The 26686-nt window shown below is 39.5% G+C and overlaps 1 protein-coding gene across 1 annotated transcript in view; it reads right to left on the minus strand.

Annotated features, from left to right (window-relative positions):
- Nucleotides 1-469: 469 nt before the first annotated feature.
- The window catches only part of UGT8 (UDP glycosyltransferase 8), a 78532-nt gene continuing 52315 nt past the window's right edge, over nt 470-26686 (minus strand). Inside the window, exons 3-6 of the mRNA XM_062199114.1 lie at nt 13790-13932; nt 12113-12189; nt 6741-6960; nt 470-833 (exon numbers count right to left, since the gene is read on the minus strand). Coding sequence (XP_062055098.1) covers nt 470-833; nt 6741-6960; nt 12113-12189; nt 13790-13932 — 804 coding nt within the window. The remainder of the gene's footprint in view (nt 834-6740; nt 6961-12112; nt 12190-13789; nt 13933-26686) is intronic.

Raw genomic sequence — 26686 nt, forward strand, 5'->3', positions numbered from 1 at the left:
TGTGTTTTACCCTCAACAAATGTAATGAGCAGCCAGGATATATGTTCTCTATTAAGAGAAACACACACAGCCACACCCATACCTACACCCACCCACACACACACACATACAAATATTACTTAGAGGAAGGAAACCATTCCTTATCTGGGACACACACAGATAAAAAGACTTAAAACTAAGGTCTGACACAATCACTTAATTGATTTAAATAATTAAGGCTTCTAAAAGGTTCAGTGCCAAAACTCTCTGCATCAGTGTTCGGAAAAAACACTTTTTTTTTTTTTTTTTTGCATTTTAGGTTTGTGCTTCTTACAGCCATCATCATTCCACAGAATTTCATTAGTAAGATCTGATAAGGGACTGTTAAAATTGTTTTTACTGATGTTTTCCTTTTAGTAGCTGTTAGACTAAATTATAGCAGTAAAAATTCAATGACAACAGATTTGATTCCAACACCCTGGCTGTTGGATCACTTCACTTTCTTTTCATGTTTAATATGGCCGTTTCTTTTATACTTGCCATTGAGGATTCCATTGTGGAAATGTCCATTAACTGCGCTATGCTTATTTCTAGACCACAGACTTTTGATTTTTCTGTAGATAAACTTTGTCACCCAGGACAACAGGAAGTAAAACAAGGCAGCACCAATCAAAAACACAACAGCAACATCCAGTAAAAAATACTGAAAGAAGGAGATCTGATGGACAGCGGCACGCAGGTGGTGGGCTCCATTGTGGCGGAGAATGTAATCTATCCAGTAGACAGTTCGATCAACAGGGTGACCAGGTTGATCCTTGTGAATTTCTGAAAGCTTCCGGGCCCTCTGACGGTAGCTACGGGGTGGAGACAAAACACAGGGTGGTCAAGTATACACACGGTTCTGCATTTCTCTATCTCTGGGAAAATCAAAACAACGATCTTTTATCAAGCACCTACTCTGTTCCAAGCACTGTGTTAAGTGCCTGAAACACATTATCTTTTTATATTTATTACCCAATATTATACATTTCATACTGGCAAGGAAGATGTAAATCAGAGCATTACAATAAACTGGCTATGACTACAAAGCTGAAATTCAGATTCAAACTTAGACCCCAAATTCTACTCTCTTTACTCACTACTCACACATAGTCCTTCTCTCTATAAGCTTTTAAATACTATTCATCCAGTAGTATCAAACAGGAAGGGGAGTGTAGTTATTAGATTGTAAAAGAGAGAATGGAGAAAAAAATGCAGAATTTTGTTCCTCCATTTTTAACAGTGACATTTAATTTTCTTTTAATTGGAAATGGTGGCATGCACATATTCTTTATTATGTTGAAAAATGCTCCAACCTGTGAAGCCATACATGACATCATATGCAAATGTAATTACAATGTTTCCAGCTTGCATAGCTCACATGGTAGAGCCAATTAACAGGACATGGATACAGAACCCAAGGAGTGCTGGGAACAGTCATGACAGTTTGTGATGGAGTGGAAGGAAAGATCCAGAAAGCAGCTAGAAACTTGAGGCAGGAGTGAGAATACAGTGACTAGTGAAAAGTCTACTCAGAATTTATGAGCTGATTGGATGACTCTTTTTATGATTTTAGCCCTAAACATTAAGCTCTAACAGATGAGAACAAATTTGAGAAGTGTGAACAGCAGGGTGTTAGGACTGAGGGAGAGATCAAGTGAAGGCTTTTTCTTACGGGTTTCTTTCTAGAGGGTCACGTAAGATGAAAGAAAGTGATTTTCCACAGGCATGTTTTCTCTTTCAACAATGCCTCACGACCAGGTTACTGTTAAATAATAAACCCAGCTGTAAAAAGTACAAAACCCAAGTAATAAGAGGTCATCAGGACTCTCTTTCTAGGGTAAACAATGGCGTCCCCTTAGGATTCCCCCATGAGGAAACGCTTCCCTCAGGGCTGAATAAATGATCACCTCATATGAAACTCCTATAGGTTCCCTTTTATTTATCAGAAAAGTCCTTGAGGATAAAAGTAAATCACCACTCCCAAAGAGAAAACTACCATATGTTCTCCCTGATCTGTGATAACTAACAGAGCACCAAAAAGGAAACCTGTAGAAGTGAAATTGACACTTTGAGAAGCAATGACTTGAATAGACCTTGTCTTGACTGTAGAGGAACAGTTCTTTTTTTTTTTTTCCTTCTTAATACCATTGGTTGAACTCTACTTAACATAAAATTAATCATATGTGTATAAAGTCAATTTAAAATAGATCCCAGTAAAAAATAAGAGTGCGAATAAGAGAGGGAGGAGCTATATAGTTCTACATACATTCCTATGGCCTTACTTCTAAGGGTACAGCTAAAACCTTGTCATGGGACTCCAAATCTCTTTACGTTGAGTGGAAATAATGCCATCTTAAGTGTTAAAGTGATCACATTAAGTGTTAAATTGATCATAGTTAAAGGGATCTTATAAATAAGACCAAGTGTCTGGTAATAACGATAGAATCAAAAAGGAAAGAATGTTTCAACATGGGAAGTAGTCCACATAGCAGACTCATAGAATGGCCATTGCTCCATATAGCACTCTTACTTCAGAATCAGCCCTTAAGGCATTCTTTTCTAGCTGAAAAGCCCATGAGAGCATTTCAGGCATAGAAAGCCAAGATACTGTGGTAAAAAAAAAAAAAAAAAAAAAAAAATGTCCTACATGAGGGATCTCTGTGAGTGAGACCCCAGTGGAAAAAAGGGGCCATCAAAGAAGAGAGGAGAGAACTTCCACTTTGCTTATGGCCTTGTCTAAATACTGAGGAGACTGTGGACTCAAAATGCTTTCATAGCCTTGGCAGCTCATGTCAAGAACCTCAGGTGGTCACTGAGGTCATACATAGTGTTAACTTGTTAAATTAACAACAGGAGTCACTGTGTACTTAGTCTCCATTATAGGACCTCTGTTCTTAATGAGTTATATTGTGAGAATTAACTGTAAAACTTGTTCTCAGAGAATTTTTTATAATGTGTGTGTGTGCAAATTGTTGAAATCTTTATTTAGTATACAGTTGGTCTTCTCTGTATAAAGTTAATTGAAAATGAATATTAATAGAGAATAGGACTGGGAATGGGAAAGGGAGGAGAAGGGAGAGTGGGAGTCAGGAGTCGGGGTGGACAGGTGGGTATAGGGAGGAAGAATCACTATATTCTTAAAGTTGCACTTATGAAATTTGTACTCATTAAACAAAAGGTTTCTTTGGGAAAAAAAGTAAATCACCTATAATTTCAAGAGGTAGCTATACCATTTTTATGTAAGATGAGGAGTTCAAAAAGTTCATGAACAAGGGCCGGCCTAATGGCATAGCAGGTAAAGCTTATGCCTACAACACTGGCATCCCATAGGGGCATCCATTGGAATCCAGGCTGCCCCATGTCCGATCCAGATCCCTAGTAATGGTCTGGGAAAGCAGAGGAAGATGGCCCAAGTGCTTGAGCCTCTGCCCACATGTGGGAGACCTAGAACAGGTTCCTGGCTCCTGGCTTCAGTCTGGCCTAACCCTAGTCATTGCAGCCATTTGGGGAGTGAACCAGTAAATGGAAAATCCCTCTCTCTCTGTTTCTCCCTTTCTCTCTGTAAGTCTGCATTTAAAAATAAATAAATCATTTTTTAAAAGTTCACAGAAGATGGAATTAAAGAATAATTTTCTTTTATTGCAAAAATATTTTGAAATCAATGCATCATTTTTTAAAAATTTTTCATGAATTTTTTGAAAACCCTTCCTGTATATGATTTCAAAAAAAAGGTGAATCAAACTTTTAATTTCTTTTTTTTTAACTTTTATTTAATGAATATAAATTTCCAAAGTACAGCTTATGAATTACAATGGCTCCCCCGCCAATAACTTCCCTCCCACCCGCAACCCTCCCCTTTCCCGCTCCCTCTCCCCTTCTATTCACATCAAGATTCGTTTTCAATTCTCTTTATATACAGAAGATCAGTTTAGTATATATTAAGTCAAACTTTTAATTTCATTTCCATGAATTTTTTGTAGTACTTTTGCATGTGTGTATTTGTGGAAATGTATCTACATATCTACCAAAAAAGGGGCAGGGGGTAAAAAGTACTTAACTCTCTGCCTCAGCCTATCTGAAGAGTGAAGATTCGTCAACCAGACATTTTTAACTAGAAGCAAACGTTTAAAGCTGGATGCTTCCTAGCAAATCCTATTTTGTGTCAGTTTTCTGTTCACAGGCTCATGGATCAATTGGGAAGGAATACTGGGGCCATAAAAGGTAGATTTTTGAAGAGGAATTATTTTCTTTTCTGGAACTAGCCTTGAAATTAGTATTAAGTGATACTCTCCTTTCAGCATAGTCTTTGCTTTCAATTAAAAAATTATTTCCACTAAGAATAGTGAAGTTGCAAAGTGAAAAAAAAAAAAAGTGAATGGTCATTAAAAAGTGAAGTCATTAAAATGTTCACTTAAGCCATTCAGAATCACTAAGTAATCTATTAAAAATCCTCCTTTTTATAGTAAAAAGAACTACCTTGTAAGGGGCTCATGTAACTTATCTATTACATTTTACAAAAAATGTGTCTTTTATTAAAAAGTGACCAAAGGTTGGATGTGAACTTTGTCAACATGATCAACTCCCCATCTTTTTCCATATATTGTTTTAAAATTAAAATCTCTAGGGTGCAAAGAATCCTCCCACACAAGAAAATCAACAGGATAACATTAAATAAGTACACAAGATTAATAAGGGAAGATGTGTAATAGTTTAATTTTTCATTAGTAAAATAAATAATAACAATAAATAATACTTCAGAATATTGCTTACTTAGTTTAAACTAAAATGTCTTAGACCCAATACTAGTGAAGTAAATTAGCCTTTTCAATTATTATTGCATTTAATATGTATTAAATGTTGCAAATCATCATATATATGAAACAAAGAAAGTCACTTCAGTTTACATAATTACTTTTAGCAAAGGACATACACAAAACACTGTCACTTTCATATCGACTTAGATTTCTTTCAACTGTGAACTATACAAAAGTCTTTCAGTTAAATATTTCAAAGGTGATATGCAAACAAATCTGTATTTCATATATAAACTTTTGAAATAACATGAATTTATTCACTATATAAATTTTTTTAAAATTCTGAAATTCACATTTACTTCAAGATTCAGTTGCTAGAATTTAACAGCAGTGTGATCTAAGATTAAAACAAGTTCTCTCTTTGATTCAGTCTGTCTCATACCTAACAAAACACAGTCACACTAGCTTCCTGTAAATAACCATATTTTTTGCTCTTTTCTTTTTCATGGGCCTGATTTCAGCAACTGTGCAATTCTACACCACCCAAGAAACTCTACTTTAGAACTATACATTATAAAACTTTCCTAAAAAAGACTATATGAGCTCTGTGTGTGTGTGTGGGGGGGGGGGGGTTGTGTTGTTGTTGTTGTTGTTGCTATTGTTGTTTTGCTCCAAGTGCCAGAGCTGTAACCAGAGTCCTGCAACACAGAGTCCTTCATAAGGCTACAGCATGAAGACCACTTCTGAGCCCACATAAAGGCAGAACATTAAGCCTCATTTGAATCCAACAGCATCGTTTTATATAAAATCATTTTTGTTATTATTGTTTGTTCTTTAGAATATAGCAGCGTTTCTTAATCCTGTATTAAGCCATAACCTCCAGGGATAAACAGAAGCAGCTTGCTGTTTTCAAATCTTTAATGTCATTGAAATGGATAATAAACGTCGTATCTAAAAATGGCAGAAACTGGAGCCATCGCAGTGGCATAGTGGGTAGCGCCACTGCCTGCAGTACCAGCATCCCATACAGATGCCAGTTTCAGTCTCAGCTGCTCCACTTCTGATCCAGCTCTATGCTGTGGCTTGGGAAAGCCACAGAAGATGGCCCAAGTCCTTCGGCCCCTGCACCCATGTGGAAGACCTGGAAGAAACTCCTGGCTTCGGATTGGCGCAGCACCTGCTGTTACGGCCATTTGGGGAGCGAACCAGCAAATGGAAGACCCCTCTCTTGCTCTCTCTGCCTCTGCCTTTCTGTAGCTCTGCCTTTCAAATAAATAAATAAATCTTTTTAAAAAAATGGCAGAAACTGCTGCTTTGTTTTGAAACTACATAGGCCAGCTCTCCAGCGTTTCAGATTCATTTATGAACTGGATTAACTCAGGACCCATCAAGAATCTAAAAAACAAAATAAAATAAAATTCTGATTCACCTTTCACCTAACTAAATCTCAGCATGTCAAGAATACCCAGTGCTAGGACCGCCCAGCAGCTGCCTTACTGCAGACTACAGAGGACACTAGCTGGGCAGTCAGCCCTGGCTGCAAATTTACCTCCATAGTTGTGTGAATGGGGGCAAATTACTAAAGCTCTTGGAGTTTCAAGTCCTTTATAATGTCTATAATGAAAACTGCGATTTATAATTGCTATGAGTATTAAATTAAAATGGACATAGAATTTGACACATTGTAGAAATCTAATGATTTTTTCCATTACATGTTCTCTGTCCTCAATGTGGCAAATCCTGATAATTACTCAGAGTCATCATAACCTAGCTGGCCACATAACTGCTATTTTTATTTTTCAAATTACACAGTTCACGGAAAATACATTATCATGGGAATCCAAAGGATATTTCCATAACTGACTTATTAATAATTTGTTGATAATAACTGGGTGCTGACAATATACTGTATAGGTATAGGTGACAGATATAACCATAGATATTTGATATTAATTGAAACCTTACCTGGGATTATTGATCACTTTCACTAATGCTTCATAGAGCTCTCCTTCCGTAACTGTCTTCCACTCTAGCAATATCCCCATGCCTTTTGCCTGGACCCGGGTCATAGTATCATAATGGTCTCCAAAGAGTGGGATTCCCACTACAGGCACACCATGGTACATAGTTTCAAAAATGCTGTTCAAGCCACCATGACTCAGGAAGGCTTTAATATTTGAATGCCCTTAAGAAGGGTAAGAAAAGGAAACAACTTACAATACTATCACTCTAGAAGACAGAGTATTTTATACAATAATAATTTATAACAACATGTATTATAACATTATATAATAATTTTCCAGAAATTTCTTAAAAGTCCTCACTACATTGGGACCAGCATTGTGGCACAGCGGGGAAAGCCATGACCTGCAATGCTAGCATCCCACATTGCCCCAGGTTTGACTCCTAGCTAGCTGTTCCACTTCCAACCCAGCTCTCAGCAGATGCTCCTGGGAAAGCAGCAGAGGATGGCCCAAGTGTTGGCCTTGTATCCATGTGAGAGATGAAGAAGCAGCTCCTGACTCCTGGCCCAGATCTGGTCAATGCAGCCATTTGGGAAGTGAAACAGTGGATGAAAGACCTCTCTTTCTCTCCCTCTAGCTTTCTCTCTCTTTCTCTCTCTGTGTACATGTCTCTCTCTAACTCTGCCTTTCAAATAAATATAATAAATATTTTTAAAAAGTCTACATTATAGTAAAATGCATTTCATATATATAATTTTAAAGCATAATTTCACTACTTTTTTATCTACACTTATTATACTCTTATATACGTAATAATACATTTGTATATATTAATCAAAAGAATTTTAAATACTTAAAAACGTAGCTCTAAACAGAATATTCCTTCTTTCTCTTCATCACATCCCCTGAATGGCCTCACATATTTAAATGGCCAGTAACTAATAGCAAGTCAAAGAAAGCAAAAAATATCAGAAAATGGCAAGGTACCTCCATATTCTACTAAAAGTAGACACCTACTTTGGTGGCTTCTCAGGCATTTATCAATATTAAAGTCAAATTCTCTTCATAGAAAAGTTATGTACCAATTTAGCACAGGATTCTAGAATTTATGTGTTTTTTGTTTGTTTTGTTTTTGTTTTTGTTTTTTGGTTTTTTTTTTTTTTTTTTTTTTTTTGACAGGCAGAGTGGATAGTGAGAAAGAGAGAGACAGAGAGAAAGGTCTTCCTTTTTGCCGTTGGTTCACCCTCCAGTGGCTGCTGTGGCCGGCGCATTGCGCTGATCCGAAGCCAGGAGCCAGGTGCTTCTCCCGGTCTCCCATGTGGGTGCAGGGCCCAAGGACTTGGGCCATCCTCCACTGCCTTCCCGGGCCATAGCAGAGAGCTGGCCTGGAAGAGGGGCAACCGGGATAGAATCCGGCACCCCGACCAGGACTAGAACCTGGTGTGCCGGCGCCGCAAGGTGGAGGATTAGCCTGTTGAGCCGTGGCGCCGGCTAGAATTTATGTGTTTATCTATAAGGAAACATTGTGAAGTAGTCACTATTTGCAGTATTCAAGTTATATTGGCATTAAATTTTAATTTCACATTTTGGGGATACAAATAAGTAGAGAAGCATTTATAGAAATCAGTTGTGGGGCCAGCACTGTGGCATAGTGTAGTAAGCCTCTGCCTGTCGCACTGGCATGCTCTAGTCACAGCTGCTCCTCTTCCGATCTAGCTCTCTTCTGTGGCCTGGGAAGCAGTAGAAGATGCCCAAGTACTTGGTCCCCTACCCCAGCGTGGGAAAACCTGAAGAAGCTCTTGGTTCCTGGCTTTAGGTCTGCTCAGCTCCGGCAGTTGTGGCCATTTGGGGAGTAAATCAACAGATGAAAGACCTTCCTCTCTGTCTCTTTCTTTCTCTCTCTCTCTCTCTCTCTCTCTCTCTCTCTCTCTAACTCTACCTCTCAAATAAAGAAAGAAAATCTTAAAAAAAAAAATCTCTTTTAAGATATGGGATACCATGTCACCTCTAGTTGTCATGGAGGTAAAAGAGGGGGTTTGTCAAAATTAATGAGATATTTCAAAACCCAGATATGCTTTCCTACATAATAGCCTACATTTTATAAAAGATGGAAAGATTTGCATATGAAGTGTAAGAAAAGCAAACTCTGTACTTAAAAAATGTGTTATTGTTCAAAAAGGAATCATAGTTGGTAGAAACACAAGTCTTTTAAACATACACACACCAGGTACAAAAACTGTGTGTTAATCACAGCCTCCACGGGGTACCCAGAGCACTCCAGTATAAAAGCCCAGTGGGGAGCGACAGTCATTGTCACTAGATATAACTTACAAATGGCTTCCAAGAGTCTTAGGTCCAACTAAAGGATATGTCCCACATGTGGATTTCAAGCTTTCTTTTTTAACAGAAGAACCCCTTTCCTTGAATAAAACCATGATGCCAAGGCTGGTAAGAAAAATAAAGCCAAGTTGGCATGCAGAGAAAAGGAGGTAGCAAGGGGTGAGGGAGAGAACTTGATTTGGTTTCTACTTCCCATCCTGAAGGAATGTGTCAATCATGCTTAAAAACCACTAGGGGATCCACAAAGGTGCAGCCTAGAGTTAAAAAGGACATTAATCTCACTTATTGAGATTTGATTATTATTTACAGCTCTTATCTATACTCCTGAGGAACAATGCCTTTTCTACTCACTACTTGTTGAATTCTTTATTTTGTGGAAGGTTAAGCTTATAATTATAAAGTAAATTGAGGGGCTGGTGTCATGGTGTAGAAGGTAAAGCCATGGCTTGCAATGCCAGCATCCCATACCGGCGCCAGCTCAAGTCCCAACTACTCCACTTCCAATCCAGCTCCCTGCTAATGGCCTGGAAAAATAGTGGAAGATACCTCAAATTCTTGAGCCCCTGCTTCCATGTGGGAGACGCCTGGCCCACCTCTGGCCATTGTGGCCATTTGGTAAGTGAACTAGCAGATGGAAGATCTCTCTCTCTCTCTCTCTCTCTCTAACTCTGCCTTTCAAATAAATAAATAAACCTTTTTTTAAAAAAAAGCAAACTGAAAGTATGCCATTGCAAGTTATAAAAGAAAAATAAGAAACAATGAGAACAGAGAGTGGGAGCAAGTGAGGGAGGGAGGGAGGGTAGAGTGGGAATTATCACTATGCTCTTAAAACTATATATACAAAATGCATGAACTTTGTTCCTTTATACAAATAAAAAAAATTTAAAGGACATTAATCTTGGAAATGTCAGAGAGCTGAGACTGTGAAACCCAGAGAATGAGAGACTTGAGGATGGTGTTCAGGAGTGGGCACTGAGTACTGCACTTGCTGGAGAGTCCCATGTCATAGAAGCTTTGGTAATCCTGAATAACAGGATCACACTGTGACTTTGCTTTTTTTTTTTTTTTTTTTGACAGGCAGAGTTAGACAGTGAGAGAGAGAGACAGAGAGAAAGGTCTTCCTTCCGTTGGTTCACCCGCCCCAAATGGCTGCTACGACCGGCGCTGCGCCCATCCGAAGTCAGGAGCCAGGTGCTTCCTCCTGGTCTCCTACGCGGGTGCAGGCGCCCAAGCACTTGAGCCATCCTCCACTGCCTTCCCAGGCCATAGCAGAGAGCTGGACTGGAAGAGGAGCAACCGGGACTAGAACTGGTGCCCACATGGGATGCCGGCGCTGCAGGTGGAGTTTTAGCCTAGTGAGCCATGGCACCGGCCCCCACGCTGTGACTTTGTGATAACCCAGAGTCGAGTCATCAAATTTAAACTTCTTGCTATTTTCCTACTTTCTATGGAATCTGAAGTTGTAATTGTAAAAACATACAGGAAAAAACAGAAAAAGAAAAAATATAAATGTGAAGAAATGGAAATTTTCTTGTCTTCCTTTTTTCTCAGTTTTATCATCCAGAGAAAGTCACTTTTATTCATAAAACACATTTTTCATGACTTTTGGAGCCTCCTTGTAAACACAGATTTCAAAACTTTCACTAAAACAAACTTATCTTCTAATTCCATTTTCCATCTAATTGTTGATGTTTTCTCACATAATAATCACATAAAAATTATTTATGTGTATAGTATATATGATATATACATAATACATGCATATATATTATACATATGCATATATAATAAGCATAGTATATGTATATTATATATATCTATAATTCTTTACTATTTCAAAGTCATGAAGTCCAATTTGCTGATTTTTAGGGGGATCACTATAGTTTCTAGAAAGTACAGCTGGCATTGTGGCACAGCAGGTTAAGTCACTCTGCCAACTTTGGCATCATATATTAAAGTGCTGGTTCAAGTCCCAGATGCTCCACTTCTGATTCAGCTCCCTGCTAATGTGCCTGGAAAAGCAGTGGAAGATGGCCCAAGTGCTTGGACCCCTACCACCCACATGGGAAATCTGGATAACACCACTGGCTCCTGGCTTTGGCCCCTGTCCACAGTGGCCACTTAGAGAATAAACCAGCAGATGGAAGATCTACTTCTGTCTCTGCCTTTGTCACTCTGCCTTTCAAAAATTTAGAAAACAAAAATAAATACATTTTAAAAGCCCATTTTCAAAAGTATAATTTAAAGTCATGTGTATATTATTTTATTAGTATTATTAAGTAAACAGTAGCCAATATGATTCAAATCATAATCTTTTTATAATTTTCTTAATAAATATTACATTAAAGGATAGTGACATACTTTTAATAAATTTAAAAAACAAAAATTTATATTTTATCTGCTTTCTGAATAAATAGTTAAATTATTTAGATTCAAATATAATTAAATGATCTATATAAAATAACTTTCAATTTTGAATTGAGCATAAAAATCCCAAGAAATAAATCAAAAGAAACAATATGCTTCCATAACACCTGGTGATTCATGGGGAAATTGAGGTAGATGACTAAAAGTAAAAATAAATCAACTGTTTCCCTGGTCTTCTATTTTTCTTTGGTTTCAAACAAATAAGTAACTTCTAATATTCCTTGGCTCTGAGACACATCTGTAATAAAACTATAATACAAATCCATATGTTCATTATTTTAATTTTATTACATTCACACAATGAGATTAATCAGGTATAGCTTTATTCACTGGCAAGTTATAAAGTTTAATTATATTTTCCAGATAATTCAAATTGGTGACTGATCTAATGCTTTTAATTTATAACTCAAGTGCTTCTATTTTACAAATTTGCTTTCTAATAAAGACGTGGAATTTTGGGCTGAAATTTGAGACTTGAGATGGCAGAGAACACAGTCACTGTATCATAAAGTACACAGATTTAGTATGAATCATTCAAGTACAAAAGTCATGTTTACACAGTTAAACTCCAATAGCCAAGTAGTCATTCCCACATCATGGACTTACCAAGCAGGTCATTCTGCGGTAACCATTCTATGAGCTTAGTGTTGTTTCCTAGATTCTTTGGTTTGGTTCCAGAAAACCTGAAATGCACACCAGACAATTTATTTTTCAGACATCAAATCCTAGTTCACAATATGAGCTATCTGGTTTAACTATATTTCAAATAATTGGTAGTCTTAGAGTGAAACCATGCTTCAGTAACAACAAACATTTAATTAAGCTCCTTTTGAACCAATGATATTTATTTGAGGGATGCAGAAATAATTTGCTTAGATAGAAGATATATATTCCACTGGCTTCTCTATACAGAGATAGAGGGGGAAAGAACCAAAAAAACCTATAGTGGAAATCAAGTCATTTTCTGCCAGTCCCAGAAGCTGAAACAAAGGGCTAGTTTCACAGAGCAGTCAGGGGGTCCTACCCTTAAAACCTGGAGCCTGAGGGAAGGTACAAGTATTGTATGAAAGCAGAAAATACATCTCTTTAGCTGGGCCCCAAGGACAGCAGTTCCATGGAGCAAAGGACATAATTAGGCTATTCCCTGCCTGCTCTTTAAAAGGTAAACCATAAAGGTGAATCATGATTAAGAGTATGCCAAGAATTTGAACTGAACAGACACAAACTGTCCGAAATAAAATAGAAGAGGTGCTTCCTGGGTGAAATCCAAAGAGGAAATTTAGTAGACCAGAATCTGAAGGGAGAAGTCCTGAAAAGTTAGAATAAAATACTTGTGCACATCCATCTCAATTTAGCTCAGGACACATGAAGGCTGAAACCTACAAAGTTGCTATAAAGGAAAGACCCTTATTACTCACAGCCTACTTGTAATGGCTTGACTGTATGAGCACTATGGGGCTGACAGTGCTCACTACCACATCCACAGAGCCCAACACTGGAGGCAGGCACGAAATAAATACATGCTAAAGAAAGAATTTAGATCTATGTTTCAAACATGGGACTGGAAACTTCATACACAGACACCTGTTGGTGTCTTTCAAAGAAGCTGATGCCAAACTGTGGGTTTGTCATTAACTAGTGTTCACTGCTAAGTTATTCACTATATTTGCACCAACACTGATACACACACACATTTCCTTTTTTTCTTTTTCTTTTTTGTTTGCTTTTTAAATATTATCTCCCACATGTAAGTTAGAACAGTTATCTCAAGAACTAAAAAAAAAAAAAAAAAAAGTGAGCAAGGAAAGAGGGGGAATAAATGGAGGAGAGGAATATCATTGTGTTCTTAGGATTGTATCTACCAACTCCGTTGAATCTGTTAAAAACTAATTAAAAATTAAAATAAAAAATTTACAAACTGACTTAAAGGACCATACTGAAAGGCATCATGCAACTACAACTAAATTTTTTAAAATGATAATAAATAATGCAAGAGTAAATGAGGATAAAAATCTGAAGGAAGATTACAAATGCATCTGAATCTAGAATAAATCATTCTGAATCAAATTCTTTTCTATGCAATAGGCTAGCAGTCTCTTTAATCAATCCCAGAGTCTTATGAATTAATTTCTAAACTCCATTTCACTAAGAAACCAAATGAGGAGTCAGGAGCATCCTGTGAATATTGCCAGAAGACTCAAAGTGCTGTGCTTCAGTGGGACCTGTGCACTCAACAAAGGGATATGGAAAAATCAAAGCAAAGAAGCTTTATTACTGTCTTACCTCCAAATCACTTTTTGAGGCAATCTCCCCAGTGCTCCTGCCAGTTTGTTAGCAATGTCTTCTGACAGATACTTGACACCAGCTCCAAATGAGACCAAGACAAAGCCATGTTCATTAGCACCATTTACCCACTGTTGAAGATCCTATAAGTCAAAGCATGGCAGGTAATTTTATGAAGACCAATAAAGTTCATAATCAGTGTTGTCAACAATCCTGCTTTTCAAAAGCCTTCAACAATTAAGAGGTAAAGAAGAGAATACATTTTCCTATAAATAACTGTCATAGAGAGTGGTTCTGACCCACTCCATACTCCTAACAGGCAGATTGAAATGTCACAGTTCCATTTCACAGACCACACAGGTCTCTTGCTTGAGTCAAATGAGTTGTGACAGCCACATCACCTATGGTTTTCTAGTGTAATCTTTCTAGCATAACCCGATTTGTAGCTCAGGATTACTACAGAATACACTGCATAGCTTAATTATTTAAGTGGAAAGTTAAGCCTAAAGTCCCTTCCCTTCCTTTCCATATCCTTTCATCACTTAATTAGGTTTCTGTTAACTATCACACTCAATTTTAGCAAGGGGGCCCCAAGAGAATCAGTGCATAGTATCGCTACATTATGAAGGTGCATTACCCTTTCCAACTATCGAGCTACAAGTATTTATTTTTTTTTCATTTATTAAACTTTTATTTAATGAATATAAATTTCCAAAGTACAGCTTATGGGTTACAATGGCTTCCCCCCTCCCATAACTTCCCTCCTGCCCGCAACCCTCCCCTTTCCCGCTCCCTCTCCCCTTCCATTCACATCAAGATTCATTTTCAATTCTCTTTATATACAGAAGATCAGTTTAGTATATATTAGGTAAAGATTTCAACAGTTTGCCCCATATAGCAACACAAAGTGAAAAAACTACCGTTGGAGTACTAGTTATAGCATTAAATAACAGTGTACAGCGCATTAAAGACAGAGATCCTACATAATATTTTTTTAATTAATTAATTTTCTATGCCATTTCCAATTTAACACCAGGTTGTTTTTTTTCATTTCCAATTATCTTTATATACAGAAGATCGATTCAGTATATAATTAGTAAAGACCTCATCAGTTTGTACCCACACAGAAACACAAAGTATAAAGTATAAAAATACTGTTTCAGTACTAGTTATAGCATCACTTCACATTAGACAACACATTAAGGACAGATCCCACATGGGGTGTAAGTACACAGTGACTCCTGTTGCTGACTTAACAATTTGACACTCCTGTTCATGGCATCAGTAATCTCCCTAGGCTCTAGTCATGAGTTGTCAGGGCTATGGAAGCCTTTAGAGTTCGCTGACTTTGATCTTATTCCGATAGGGTCACAGTCAAAGTGGAAGTTCTCTCCTCCCTTCAGAGAAAGGTACCTCCTTCTTTGATGGCCCCGTTCTTTCCACTGGGATCTCACTCACAGAGATCTTTCATTTAGTTCTTTTTTTTTTTTTTTTTTTTCTTTTCCATGGTATCTTGGCTTTCCATGCCTACAATACTCTCATGGGCTCTTCAGCCAGATCCGAATGCCTTAAGGGCTGATTCTCAGGCCAGAGTGTTGTTTAGGACATCTGCCATTCTATGAGTCTGCTGTGTGTCCCGCTTCCCATGTTGGATCCTTCTCTCCCTCTTTGATTCTATCAGTTAGTATTAGCAGACACTTGTCTTGTTTGTGTGATCCCTTTGACTCTTAGACCTACCAGAGCCATCGATTGTGAGCTGAAATTGATCACTTGGACTAGTGAGATGGCATTGGTACATGCCGCCTTGATCGGATTGTGTTGGAATCCCCTGGCACATTTCTAACTCCACCATTTGCGGCAAGTACGATTGAGCATGTCCCAAATTGTACATCTCCTCCCTCTCTTTTTCCACTCTTAAATTTAACAGGGATCACTTTTCAGTGTGTGTTAATTACAGAGTTCAACCACTAGTACTAGAACAACAACAACAACAACAAATACTAAAAAGAATAAAGTATTACATTGTACATCTAGAGTCAGGACAAGAGCTGATCAGGTCATTGTTTCTTATAGTGTCCATTTCACTTAACAGGTTTCCCCTTTGGAGATCAGTTGTCACCGATCAGGGAAAACAAATGATATTTGTCTCTTTGGGACTGGCTTAATTCACTCAGCATGATGTTTTCCAGATTGCTCCATCTTGTTGCAAATGACTGGGTTTCGTTGTTTCTTAGTGCTGTATAGTATTCTATGGAGTACATGTCCCATGATTTCTTTATCCAGTTTACTGTTGATGGGCATTTGGGTTGGTTCCAGGTCTTAGCTATTGTGAATTGAGCTGCAATAAACATTAATGTGCAGATGGCTTTTTTATTTGCCAAATTAATTTCCTTTGGGTAAATTCCAAGGAGTGGGATGGCTGAGCTACAAGTATTTATTAAAGCAAACTTGAGGGGCTGGTGCTGTGGCGCAGTAGGTTAATCCCCAGCCTGTGGCACCAGCATCCCAGATGGACGCCAGTTCTAGTCCCAGGTGCTCCTCTTCCGATCCAGCTCTCTGCTGTGGCCTGGGAAAGCAGTAGAAAATGGTCCAAATGCTTGGGCCCATGCACCCGCATTGGAGACCGGGAGAAAGCACCTGGCTCCTGGCTTCAGACCGGTGCAGCTCTGGCCATTGCGGCCACTTGGGGAGTAAACCAATGGAAGGAAGACCTTTCTCTCTGTCTCTCCCTCTCACTGTCTGTAACTCTACCTCTCAAATAAATAAAAATCTTAAAAAAAAAAAAAAACAACAACTTGACCCAAACATCTTATTTTCAAGGAAACTCATTTATAAATATATGAGAGGAATAAAGGCTATACCAAATTTTTAAAGGAAAATGGAGCGAGACAGAGAACTTCCATCTTCTGGTCCCCTTCCTAATTGCCTATAACAGCTGGAGATGGGCCAGGCCACAGCCAGGAGCTAGGAACTCAATCCAGGTCTCCCACACGTGTGGCAAGTTCCCAAGTACTTGAGCAATTTCCTGCTGCCTCCCAGAGTCACAATAACAGGAAGCTGGGATCAGAAATAAAACAGGAATTTGAACCCACATACTTGGATATGGGATGCAGATATTTCAACTGGCATCTTGAATTGCTAAGCCAAATACCCACCTATCTTATATCAACTTTTAATTTATATTCTGCTACATTTACCAAGAATATCACATGTGCTGCTGACATGTTAATGGCATTAAGTATGAATTCACAGAATCAGGAGCAAATTGATTTAAAATTGTAATTTCATGTACAACCCTAAGCTGGATGTACTTAAAACAAACAGAAATGCTATACTTGCAATAACTTGAATATATATGATGTTTTATCCCTAGGGTTTGCTTTCCTCCAAATAAAGTATTATCTACTACCAAGTTCTCTAAAGATGAAACTTCCAGAGCCCATATTATTTACAAAACACTGAATAGTCAAATATATCAGGTAGGTCTTAGATTAATAATGCTACTTAAATTTTACTTCACGAGGACTTAAAAGGTATTTGAGTTTCAATTGACCATCTAATACTTCTCCAATTGTTTGGTTTGTGTTCTGCCTGATACAGTTTTTTAAAGTTTTTTTTTTTTTACTTATTTGAAAGACAGAATTACAGAGAGATGTAGAGACAGAGACAGAGATAGGGATAGAGACAGAAAGAGAGAGAGAGACGTCTTCCATCCGCTGGTTCACTCCCCAAATGGCCACAATGGCTGGAGCTGTGCAGATCCAAAGTTAAAAACCAGGAGCTTCTTCTGGGTCTCCCATGTGGGTGCAGGGACACAAGGACCTGGGCCATCTTCTACTACTTACCCAGGCCAAACAGAGAGCTGGATTGGAAGTGGAGCAGCTGGGCCTAGAACCTGTGTCCATATGGGATGCCAGCACTGCAAGCAGCGGCCCTACCCACTATGTCACAATGCCGGACCCTTGAACTCATTTATTAAGAAGGAGTTTAGGGGAAGAAGTGTTATTAAATCAATTTATAATTGATGGGACCCTAAATTCCAGAAAATACTCCATGTGGAGAGATAGAAACTAGCACCTTTAGGTAACTGGTTATATAGGCAGACTTTTCCTGAAGCTCAAATTTCAAAGTCTTTGTCATGAGTTCATCATGATGGCCCAAATTCTTGGGCCTCTACACCCGTGTGGGAGACCCAGAAGAAGCTCCTGGTTCTTGACTTCGGATCTGCAGAGCTCCAGGCCCAAGTCCTTGGGGTCCCCCACCCATGTGGGAGACCCAGAAGAAGCTCCTGGCTCCTGGCTTCAGATGGGTATAGCGCCAGCTGTTGTGGCCAATCGGGGAGTGAACCATCGGATGGCTCCTGGCTTCAGATTCACTCAGCTCCAGCCACTGCAGCCATTTGGGGAGTGAACCAATGAATGGAAGACTTCTTTTTTTCTCTCTCTGACTCTGTGTAACTCTGCCTTTCAAATAAATAAAGAAATCTTTAAAAAATAAATACATAAGCTTGTTCATTATAAATAAAGATATTTTAGAATCTTCCTGCCCTCAGAAAACATCAAATCTAAAAAAACTAGGCTTAAAAATTCACTCATAATGTCAAGAAAATCAACACGTGCTTAAAACTAACAAAAATTGCATACACAAAAATTAAAAAAAAAACTATATGAAGGACAGCAAAGGAAACCTGAATAAACAGAGACATATAACTTTTGCCTGAATAGGAAATATTAATGTTATCAAGATGCTAATTTTTATAAAAATTAAAGGGAATACAGTCCCAGCCTATCCTCCATGATATAGAAATTAAAAATGAATCTAAAAATCATCCTGAAAAGAAAATGTGACAGACCAGGTGAATTTTGTAAAAGCTCATGCAAAGTTTACTATTCTAGATTCTAAAATGTGCTCTCGATTTTAAAGCCACTACATTGCAAATTTTCATTGTGAACAGAAGGGAAGGTGCCCACAGACACAATGGCTGAGCAAGGTGAACTCAGCATGTTCATTAGCAGGGGAAAGAGTCATTCAGTTGCCAGCTATGGAAATAATATGAGGTTCGATCCATGCACTAGCATAAATCACAGAAAGGTTACAGAGTTAGCCTGAACTACAATACACCAAGCCCTCGAAAGAATCAAAAAATAATACTTTCATTGGGTTTGGGTAGAGAATTCCTCATCCAGCCACAGACTCCAATGTCATCAAGGAAAGACAGGACAGATGTGACTATGTAACAAACTTCTAGAATCTAACAGACACATTTTAAAAAACAACAGAACAACAAATAGACTGGCAGAAATGTTTTATATATAAATGAAGGATTAATACTGGGGCCGGCGCTGTGGCGCAGGGCGGTAATGCCCTGGCCTGAAGTGCCGGTTCAAGACCTGGCTGCTCCACTTCCTACCCAGCTCTCTGTTGTGGCCTGAGAAAGCAGCAGAAGATGGCCCAAGTCCTTGGGGCCCTGCACCTGCATGGGAGACCCAGAAGAGGCTCCTAGCTCCTGGCTTCAGATCGGCACAGCGCCAGCTGTTGCAGCCAACTGGGGAGTGAACCATCGGATGGAAGACACACTCTCTCTGCCTCTCCTCTCTGTAACTCTGCCTTTCAAATAAATAATTTTTTTTGACAGGCAGAGTGGACAGTGAGAGAGAGAGAGAGAAAGAGAGAGAAAGATCTTCCTTTTCCATTGGTTCACTCCTTAAATGGCCGCTGCAGCTGGCGTACCACGCTGACCCGAAGCCAGGAGCCAGGTGCTTATCCTGGTCTCCCATGCGGGTGCAGGGCCCAAGGACTTGGGCCATCCTCCACTGCACTCCCGGGCCACAGCAGAGAGCTGGACCAGAAGAGGAGCAACCAGGACAGAATCCGGCGCCCCGACCAGGACTAGAATCCAGGGTGCCGGCACTGCAGGCGGAGGATTAGCCTATTGAGCCATGGAGCCAGCCTAATAAATAAATCTTTAAAAAAATAAATTAATTAAGGATTAATACTAAGCTGAAATAGCAAGGGAAAGACCCACAAAAACCTTAAGAAACACCCAATTCCCAGCAGGAAAGAGAATGGATTAAACACAGAAAAGTGCTTCACCTCACATGATTTATCAGGGAAATGCAAATTCAAACTTTTTTCACATAAACTATGTAGTAGTCTATTAGAGAAGGCCAATTTACTGTCATTTAACCTTCGAAAACCGAAATTTATATTTACCTTTTAAGTATTACAATTTTGCAAATTTCTTTCAACTTTTTTTGTCACTTGCCAGAAAGATAAAATACCATTTCTTAAATGGCTTCAAGGTTGATAATCTTATGAAGCAAGCCCTTCCAGCTTAAAGTTTATCTTTTAAATTGTCCAGGGGCTGGTACTGTGGCATAGTAGGTTAAGCCTCAGCCTGTAGTGCTGGCATCCCATATGGGGGATATGGGAGTCCAGACTGTTCCATTTCCCATCCAGCTCCCTCCTAATGGCCTGGAAAGCAGCAGAAGATGGCCCAAGTGCTTGGGCCCCTGTACATATGTGGGAAACCGGGAAGAAGTTCTTGGCTCCTGGCTTCACATTGTCCCAGCTCTGGCCATCACAGCCTTTGGGGAGTGAACCAGCCAATGGAAGATCTCTCGGTCTCTGTCTCTCCCTCTCTGTAACTCTGCCTTTTGTATAAAATAAATCTTAAAAGAAAAAAAAGAGAGAGAGAGATAGGTGATTCCAACATGATGGAATAGGGAGGGAGTTTACTGCTCTAGTCTAGGGGAAGATAGTTAAAAAAGAAAAGAAAAAAAGAGAAAGAGTGCATTCTCAGGGAAGAGTTAGGGAGAAAACTGAAGTGGAAACTCCACGGATGTTAGAGGGATAATGTGGATCTACATGGAGCGTGTGGATGTGCAGCATGAATACGACACAACACAGGACCCCAGCAGCCGAGAGCCTCAACACCAGCTTTGGAGAGTGAATTGAGACCAGTTTGCAGCAGACCAAGCCACTGATGATAAAAGCTGTGGGGAGAGCATGCCATGAGTCCAGCCTGGAGCTCAATGGGAGACAGTGTACCTGGCAACCTAGAGAAAAAAAAAAAAAAAAAGGGAGATATGTTTCTGTCTCACCAACTCCCTGACAATGGCACTCTTCAACTAGCAGAGACAGTGTGGGTGCCATTTTGGACATACTTAACAGTTGTGTCAGCTTGTGTCCACAAGCCCAGCAGCCAGCCAAGAAGACACTGAGTCTGGCTAGGAGGATTGACAGGGGGCTGGGTGCCCACATAGGACTGTGAGGTGTCCTCAGCCTCCCAGCACGTCACAGGCTATGGGGCTTAGGCTGCCTTGGTGGATGCCTCTCTGTGGACAGCATGGACTAGCAGGGAAGAGTGGATCCTCAATACCCCATGACTGTGGAAGCTTCCTATGCTGGGAATGTGGAAACACTGTGGCTATGTGGGAGGGCACAGGATATGGGCACCGGTTCCCTGGGCAGTCACTGTGGGCAGCTCCACACACTCAGAGACCCTAATTGTCCCTAATTGCATGGAGTGGGTAACTGCTGCAGGATTTGTGCTCACACTGAGGACTGCACGGATCCTTTGTGTGGTCCTTGTGGTAGCACAGATGAATAATGCACTCACTGGGGCTAGCACCTGGGCATTTGTTGTCTTGGGGGAGAAGAAGTGAGGGTGAGATTACTCCAACAGAGCTGATCAAACTCTCCTTTCTGATTTAAAAAAAAAAAAGAGAGATTTACCACACCCAACTGGGATGTAAACCTGGATACTCCCCCAACCCTGGAGCACTGAACAGAGCTCCCAGGCCACATATGGCAAATAGATTTGGATATTCACTGAAAGAGCAGACACTCCACTAAGCCACAGAGACTTATTTCAAAGGTAAAATCCATCAGAGAAAGAAAAAAAGAAAAACAAATATCCCCACAAATGCCTAAAAATAAATGGAGATACTCAAGGAACAAGAATAAGGAAGACAACATGATGCCCCCATAGGAACACAACAATGCTCCAATACTAGGATGTGAAGATGAAGATATTGATGAAATGCCAGAAATGGAACTAAAAAATAATTATAGGATTACTCAGAAGTAATCAGAAGCATCCATGAATTTAAAAAAAATCCATAAATGACATGAATGAAAATTTTCCCATGAAATTGAGATTTTTAAAGAGAAATATAAACAATACATTATAAATGAAGATTTCAATAGATCAAATAAAAAATGTGGTGGAAAGCCTTAACAACAGACTTAGTGAGGCAGCAGAAAGAATATGAGGGTCGGCACTGTGGCGTAGTGGGTTAAAGCCCTGGCCTGGAATGTCGGCATCCCATATGGGGGAGTCCTGGCTGCTCCTCTTCTGATCCAGTTCTCTGCGATGGCCTGGGAAGGCAGTAGAGGATGGCCCAAGTCCTTGAGGCCCTGCATCCATGTGGGAGACCCAGAAGAAGCTCCTGGCTCCTAACTTTGGATCGGCTCAGCTCCAGACATTGTGGTCATTTGGGGAATGAACCAGCAGATGGAAGATCTCTCTATCTGTCTCTACCTACATCTCTCTGTAACTCTGTCTTTCAAATAAATTTTTTTAAAAAAAGAATATCTGAGTTAGAAGATGAATCTCTGGAAATTTTACAATCAAATAAAAAAACTAGAAAGATTAAAAACAGTGTTAGAGATTTATGGAATACTATCAGGTGACCCAACACACAGGTCTTAAGAGTTCCTGAAGGTATGGATTATAAGGCCTTTTTAGTGAAATAAATACACAAAACTTCCCCAATTTGGAAAAAGAAAGGGCCAAGTACAGGAAGAACACAGAACTCATAATATGCATGACTAGGAAAGATATTCACCATGACACATTGTAGTGAAGCTCTCCACAGCTAAACTTAAAGAAAATATTCTAAAATATGCACTGGAGAAACGCAAATTACTTTCAGAGGATGTCCAATTAGACTCACAGCTACCTCACTTCTCATCAGAAACTCTACAGGCCAGAAGAGAATGGCGAAATATAGTCCATGTCTCAAGAGGAAAAAAAAAAACAAAAACTGTCAACCCAGAAAACTATAACCAGCAAAGCTCTTTTTTGTGAATGAATGTGAAATAAACACCTTCCATAACAAACAGAAACTGAAAGAATTTGTCACCACTCATCCAGTTTTACGAAGATGCTTAAGGATGTGCTGCACACAGAAACATAGAAACGTGAAAAGAATGTGAAGGCAGAAAAATTCCCAGTAAAAGTACAAAGGAAATCCAAAGTAAAAATTAGGAGTATTCATGTAAAAATTGGCAGGGCCAAGTCATAACTTATTTTTTTAAAAAAGATTTATTTATTTATTTATTTATTTATTTGAAAGGCAGAGTTACAGAGAAGTCTTCCATCTGCAGGTTCACTCCCCAGATGGCCACAATGGACAGAGCTGTGCCGACACAAAGCCAGGAGTCAGGAACTTCATTTGGGTCTCCCATGGAGGTGCAGGGGCCCAAGGGCTTTGAAGCTACTGCCTTCCCAGCCACAGCAGAGAGCTAGATTGGAAGTGGAGCAGCTCAGTCTCAAACCAGCACCCATATAGGATGCTCGCACTGCAGGCAGCAGCTTTACCTGCTACACCACAGTGCTGGCTCCACAAGTCATTACTTATCAATAGTAACCTTGAATGTAAATGGCCTCCCTCTCCAATTAAAAGATACAGACTGCCTGAATGGATTAAAAAACAAGACCCATTTGCTGATTAAGAGAAACACATCTCACCAATAAAGATACATGAAGACTGAAAGGATGGAAAAAGATATTCCATGCTAATAGAAAGGAAAAAAGAGCTGGTGTAGCCATCCTAATATCAGACAAAATAGACTTTAACACTAAAACTGTTAAAGCAGACAAAGAAGGGCACCATGTTATGATTAAGAGATCACTTCAAAAGGAAGACTAACTATAATAAATGTATATGCACCCAATTACAGGGCACCTGGCTATTTAAAAGAAATATTAATTGATCTAAAGAGAGACATATACTCCAATAAAACAGTAGTGGAGGACTTCAATATTCCACTTTCAGCAATGGAAAGATAAACCAGACAAAAAAATCAGCAAGAAAACAACAGTTAATCAACATTATAGACTAAAGGAAACTAACAGATATCTGCAGAAGTTTTCATCCCACAGTTGCAGAATACACATTCTTCTCACCAATGCATGGAACTTTCTCTGGGATATATTACAAGCTAGGCCATAAAGCAATTATCAGTAAATTCAAAAAAAAAATCAAAATCATACCATGCATTTTCTCTGACCACAATGCAATGAAGATGGAAATCAACAACTCAAGAATCTCTAAGGGCTGGCACTGTGGCATAGTGGGTAAAGCTGCTGCCTGCAGTGCTGGCATCCCATATGGGCTCCGGTTCAAGTCCTGGTTGCTCCACTTCTAATCCAGCTCTCTGCTTTGGCCTGGGAAAGCAGCAGAACACAGCCCAAGTCCTTGGGACCCTGCATCTGCGTAGGAGACCTAGAAGAAGCTCCTGGCTCCTGGCTTCGGTTCAGTACAGCTCCAGCCATTGAAACCATCTGGGTAGTGAACCAGCGGATGGAAGACTCTCTCTCTCTGCCTCTCCTTCTCTCTCTGTGTAACCCTTTCAAGTAAATACATAAAAAATAAATCTTTATCTTTATACAAATAAATCTATATCCAACATAGTCCTGGAAGTTTTAGCCAGACCCATTAGGAAAGAAAAAGAAATCAAAGGGATAAAAGTTGAAGGAGGAAGTCAAACTATCTCTATTTGTAGATGATATGATTCTGTATATAGGGCATCTAAAAGACTCCACTGAAAGACTGCTGCTACTCATAAAATTTATGAGTTTGATGAAGTGGTAGGCTATAATATTAACACAGAAAAATCAGTAGCCTTTGTATACACAGACAATGCCATGGATGAGAAAACTTCTAACATCAATCCCATTCACAATAGCTACAAAAAAATTAAATACCTTGGGATAAATTTAACCAAGGATGGCAAAGATTTCTATGATGAAACTGCAAAACATTAAAGAGTTAGCAAAAGGCCCCCAAAAAACATAAAAATCTTAAATGTTCATGGATTGGAAGAATCAATATCATCAAAATATTCATACTACCAGAAGTGATTCACAGATACTATGCAATACCAATCAAGTTACCAAGGATATTCTTCTCAGATCTATAAAGAATGATGCTAAAATTGATATGGAAACACAGGAGACCCCAAATAGCTAAAGCAAACTTATACAACAAAAACAAAGCCAGAAGCACCACAATACCAGATTTCAAGACATACTACAGGGCAGTTATAATTTAAAACAGCCTGGTACTGGCACAAGAACAGATGGGTAGACTAATGGAACAGAATAGAAACTCCAGAAATCAATCCCCACATCTACAAACAACTTACCTTTGACAAATCAGCTAAAATCAATCCTTGGAGTAAGGACAGTTTCTTCAACAAACGGTGCTGGGAAAATTGGATCTCCACATGCAGAAGTATGAAACTAGACCCCTTTCTTTCACCTTAAACAAAAATCCACTCAAAATGAATCAAAGAGCTAACTCTACTATCCAATACCATCAAATTACTAGAGAACACTGGGGAAACCCTGCAAGACATTGGCATAGGCAAAGACTTCTTGAAAAAGATCCCAGAAGCACAGGCAATCAGAGCCAAAATTGACAAATGGGATTGCACCAGGCTGAGAAGCTTCTGCACTGCAAAAGAAACTCTCGGCAAAGTGAAGAGGCAATCGATAGAATGGGAGAAAATATTTGCAAACTAAAAAAGGCTTAATATCCAGAATTTATACAGAGCTCAAGAAATTCAACAAAACAAACAATCCAGTTAAGAAATGGGTGAAGGACTTGAATAGACACTTTTCAAAAAGGAAATCCAGGCCGGTGCTGCTGCTCAATAGGCTAATCCTCCGCTTTGTGGCGCCGGCACACCTGGTTCTAGTCCTGGTCGGAGCATAGGATTCTGTCCCGGTCGCTCCTCTTCCAGTCCAGCTCTCCGCTGTGGCCCGGGAGTGCAGTGGAAAATGGCCCAAGTCCTTGGGCCCTGCACCCGCATGGGAGACCAGGAGAAGCACCTGGCTCCTGGCTTCAGACCAGCGCAGTGCGCCGGCCACAGCGCGCCTGCTGTAGCAGCCATTGGAGGGTGAACCAATGGAAAAAGGAAGACCTTTCTCTCTCTCACTGTCCACTCTGCCTGTCAAAAAAAAAAAAAAAGAAAAGAAAAGAAAAAAAAAAGGAAATCCAAATGGCCAAAGGACACATAAAAAAATGCTCAGGATTACTAGCCATCAGGGAAATGCAAATCAAAACCATGATGAGGTTTCACCTCACCCCAGTTAGAATGACATTCATACAAAAATCAACAAACAAGTGCTGGTGAGAATGCAGGGAAAAAGACACGCTAATCTGCCTTAGGTGGGGATGTAAACTGGTGCTGCCACTGTGGAAGACAGAATAGATAGCTCAGAAATCTGAATACAGATCTACAGGCAGTGTTTACTCCAATTCCATTTTCCCAAAGGGGAAGCACGCAAAGCTCAGGGTCCTAAGGCTGAGACAGTAGAGTCCAACTCATCGAAAGAGAGAAAAGAAGCCCCGTTTCTCCTACCACACCAAGTCTCCAGCACATCAGGGTTCCCAGGAGTGATGTGAGCTCCCAGTGTCCTCACTGAGGTGCTGTTCTCCTAAGAGCTGTCTGCCAGGACTCAGCACAGTCCAACTCTAATCCACGGAACGGATTCCCACATGGCGGATAATGAAGAATCTGGCCAAGGGGGATAAACACAAAGGGGCAATAACACTAGAAAACCCTAAGCCTTTCATTTCTTTGCAAACTGAGGTTCTCTGG

The sequence above is a fragment of the Lepus europaeus genome, chromosome 8 (genome assembly GCF_033115175.1).
Source record: "Lepus europaeus isolate LE1 chromosome 8, mLepTim1.pri, whole genome shotgun sequence".
In the NCBI taxonomy this organism is placed as follows: domain Eukaryota; kingdom Metazoa; phylum Chordata; class Mammalia; order Lagomorpha; family Leporidae; genus Lepus; species Lepus europaeus.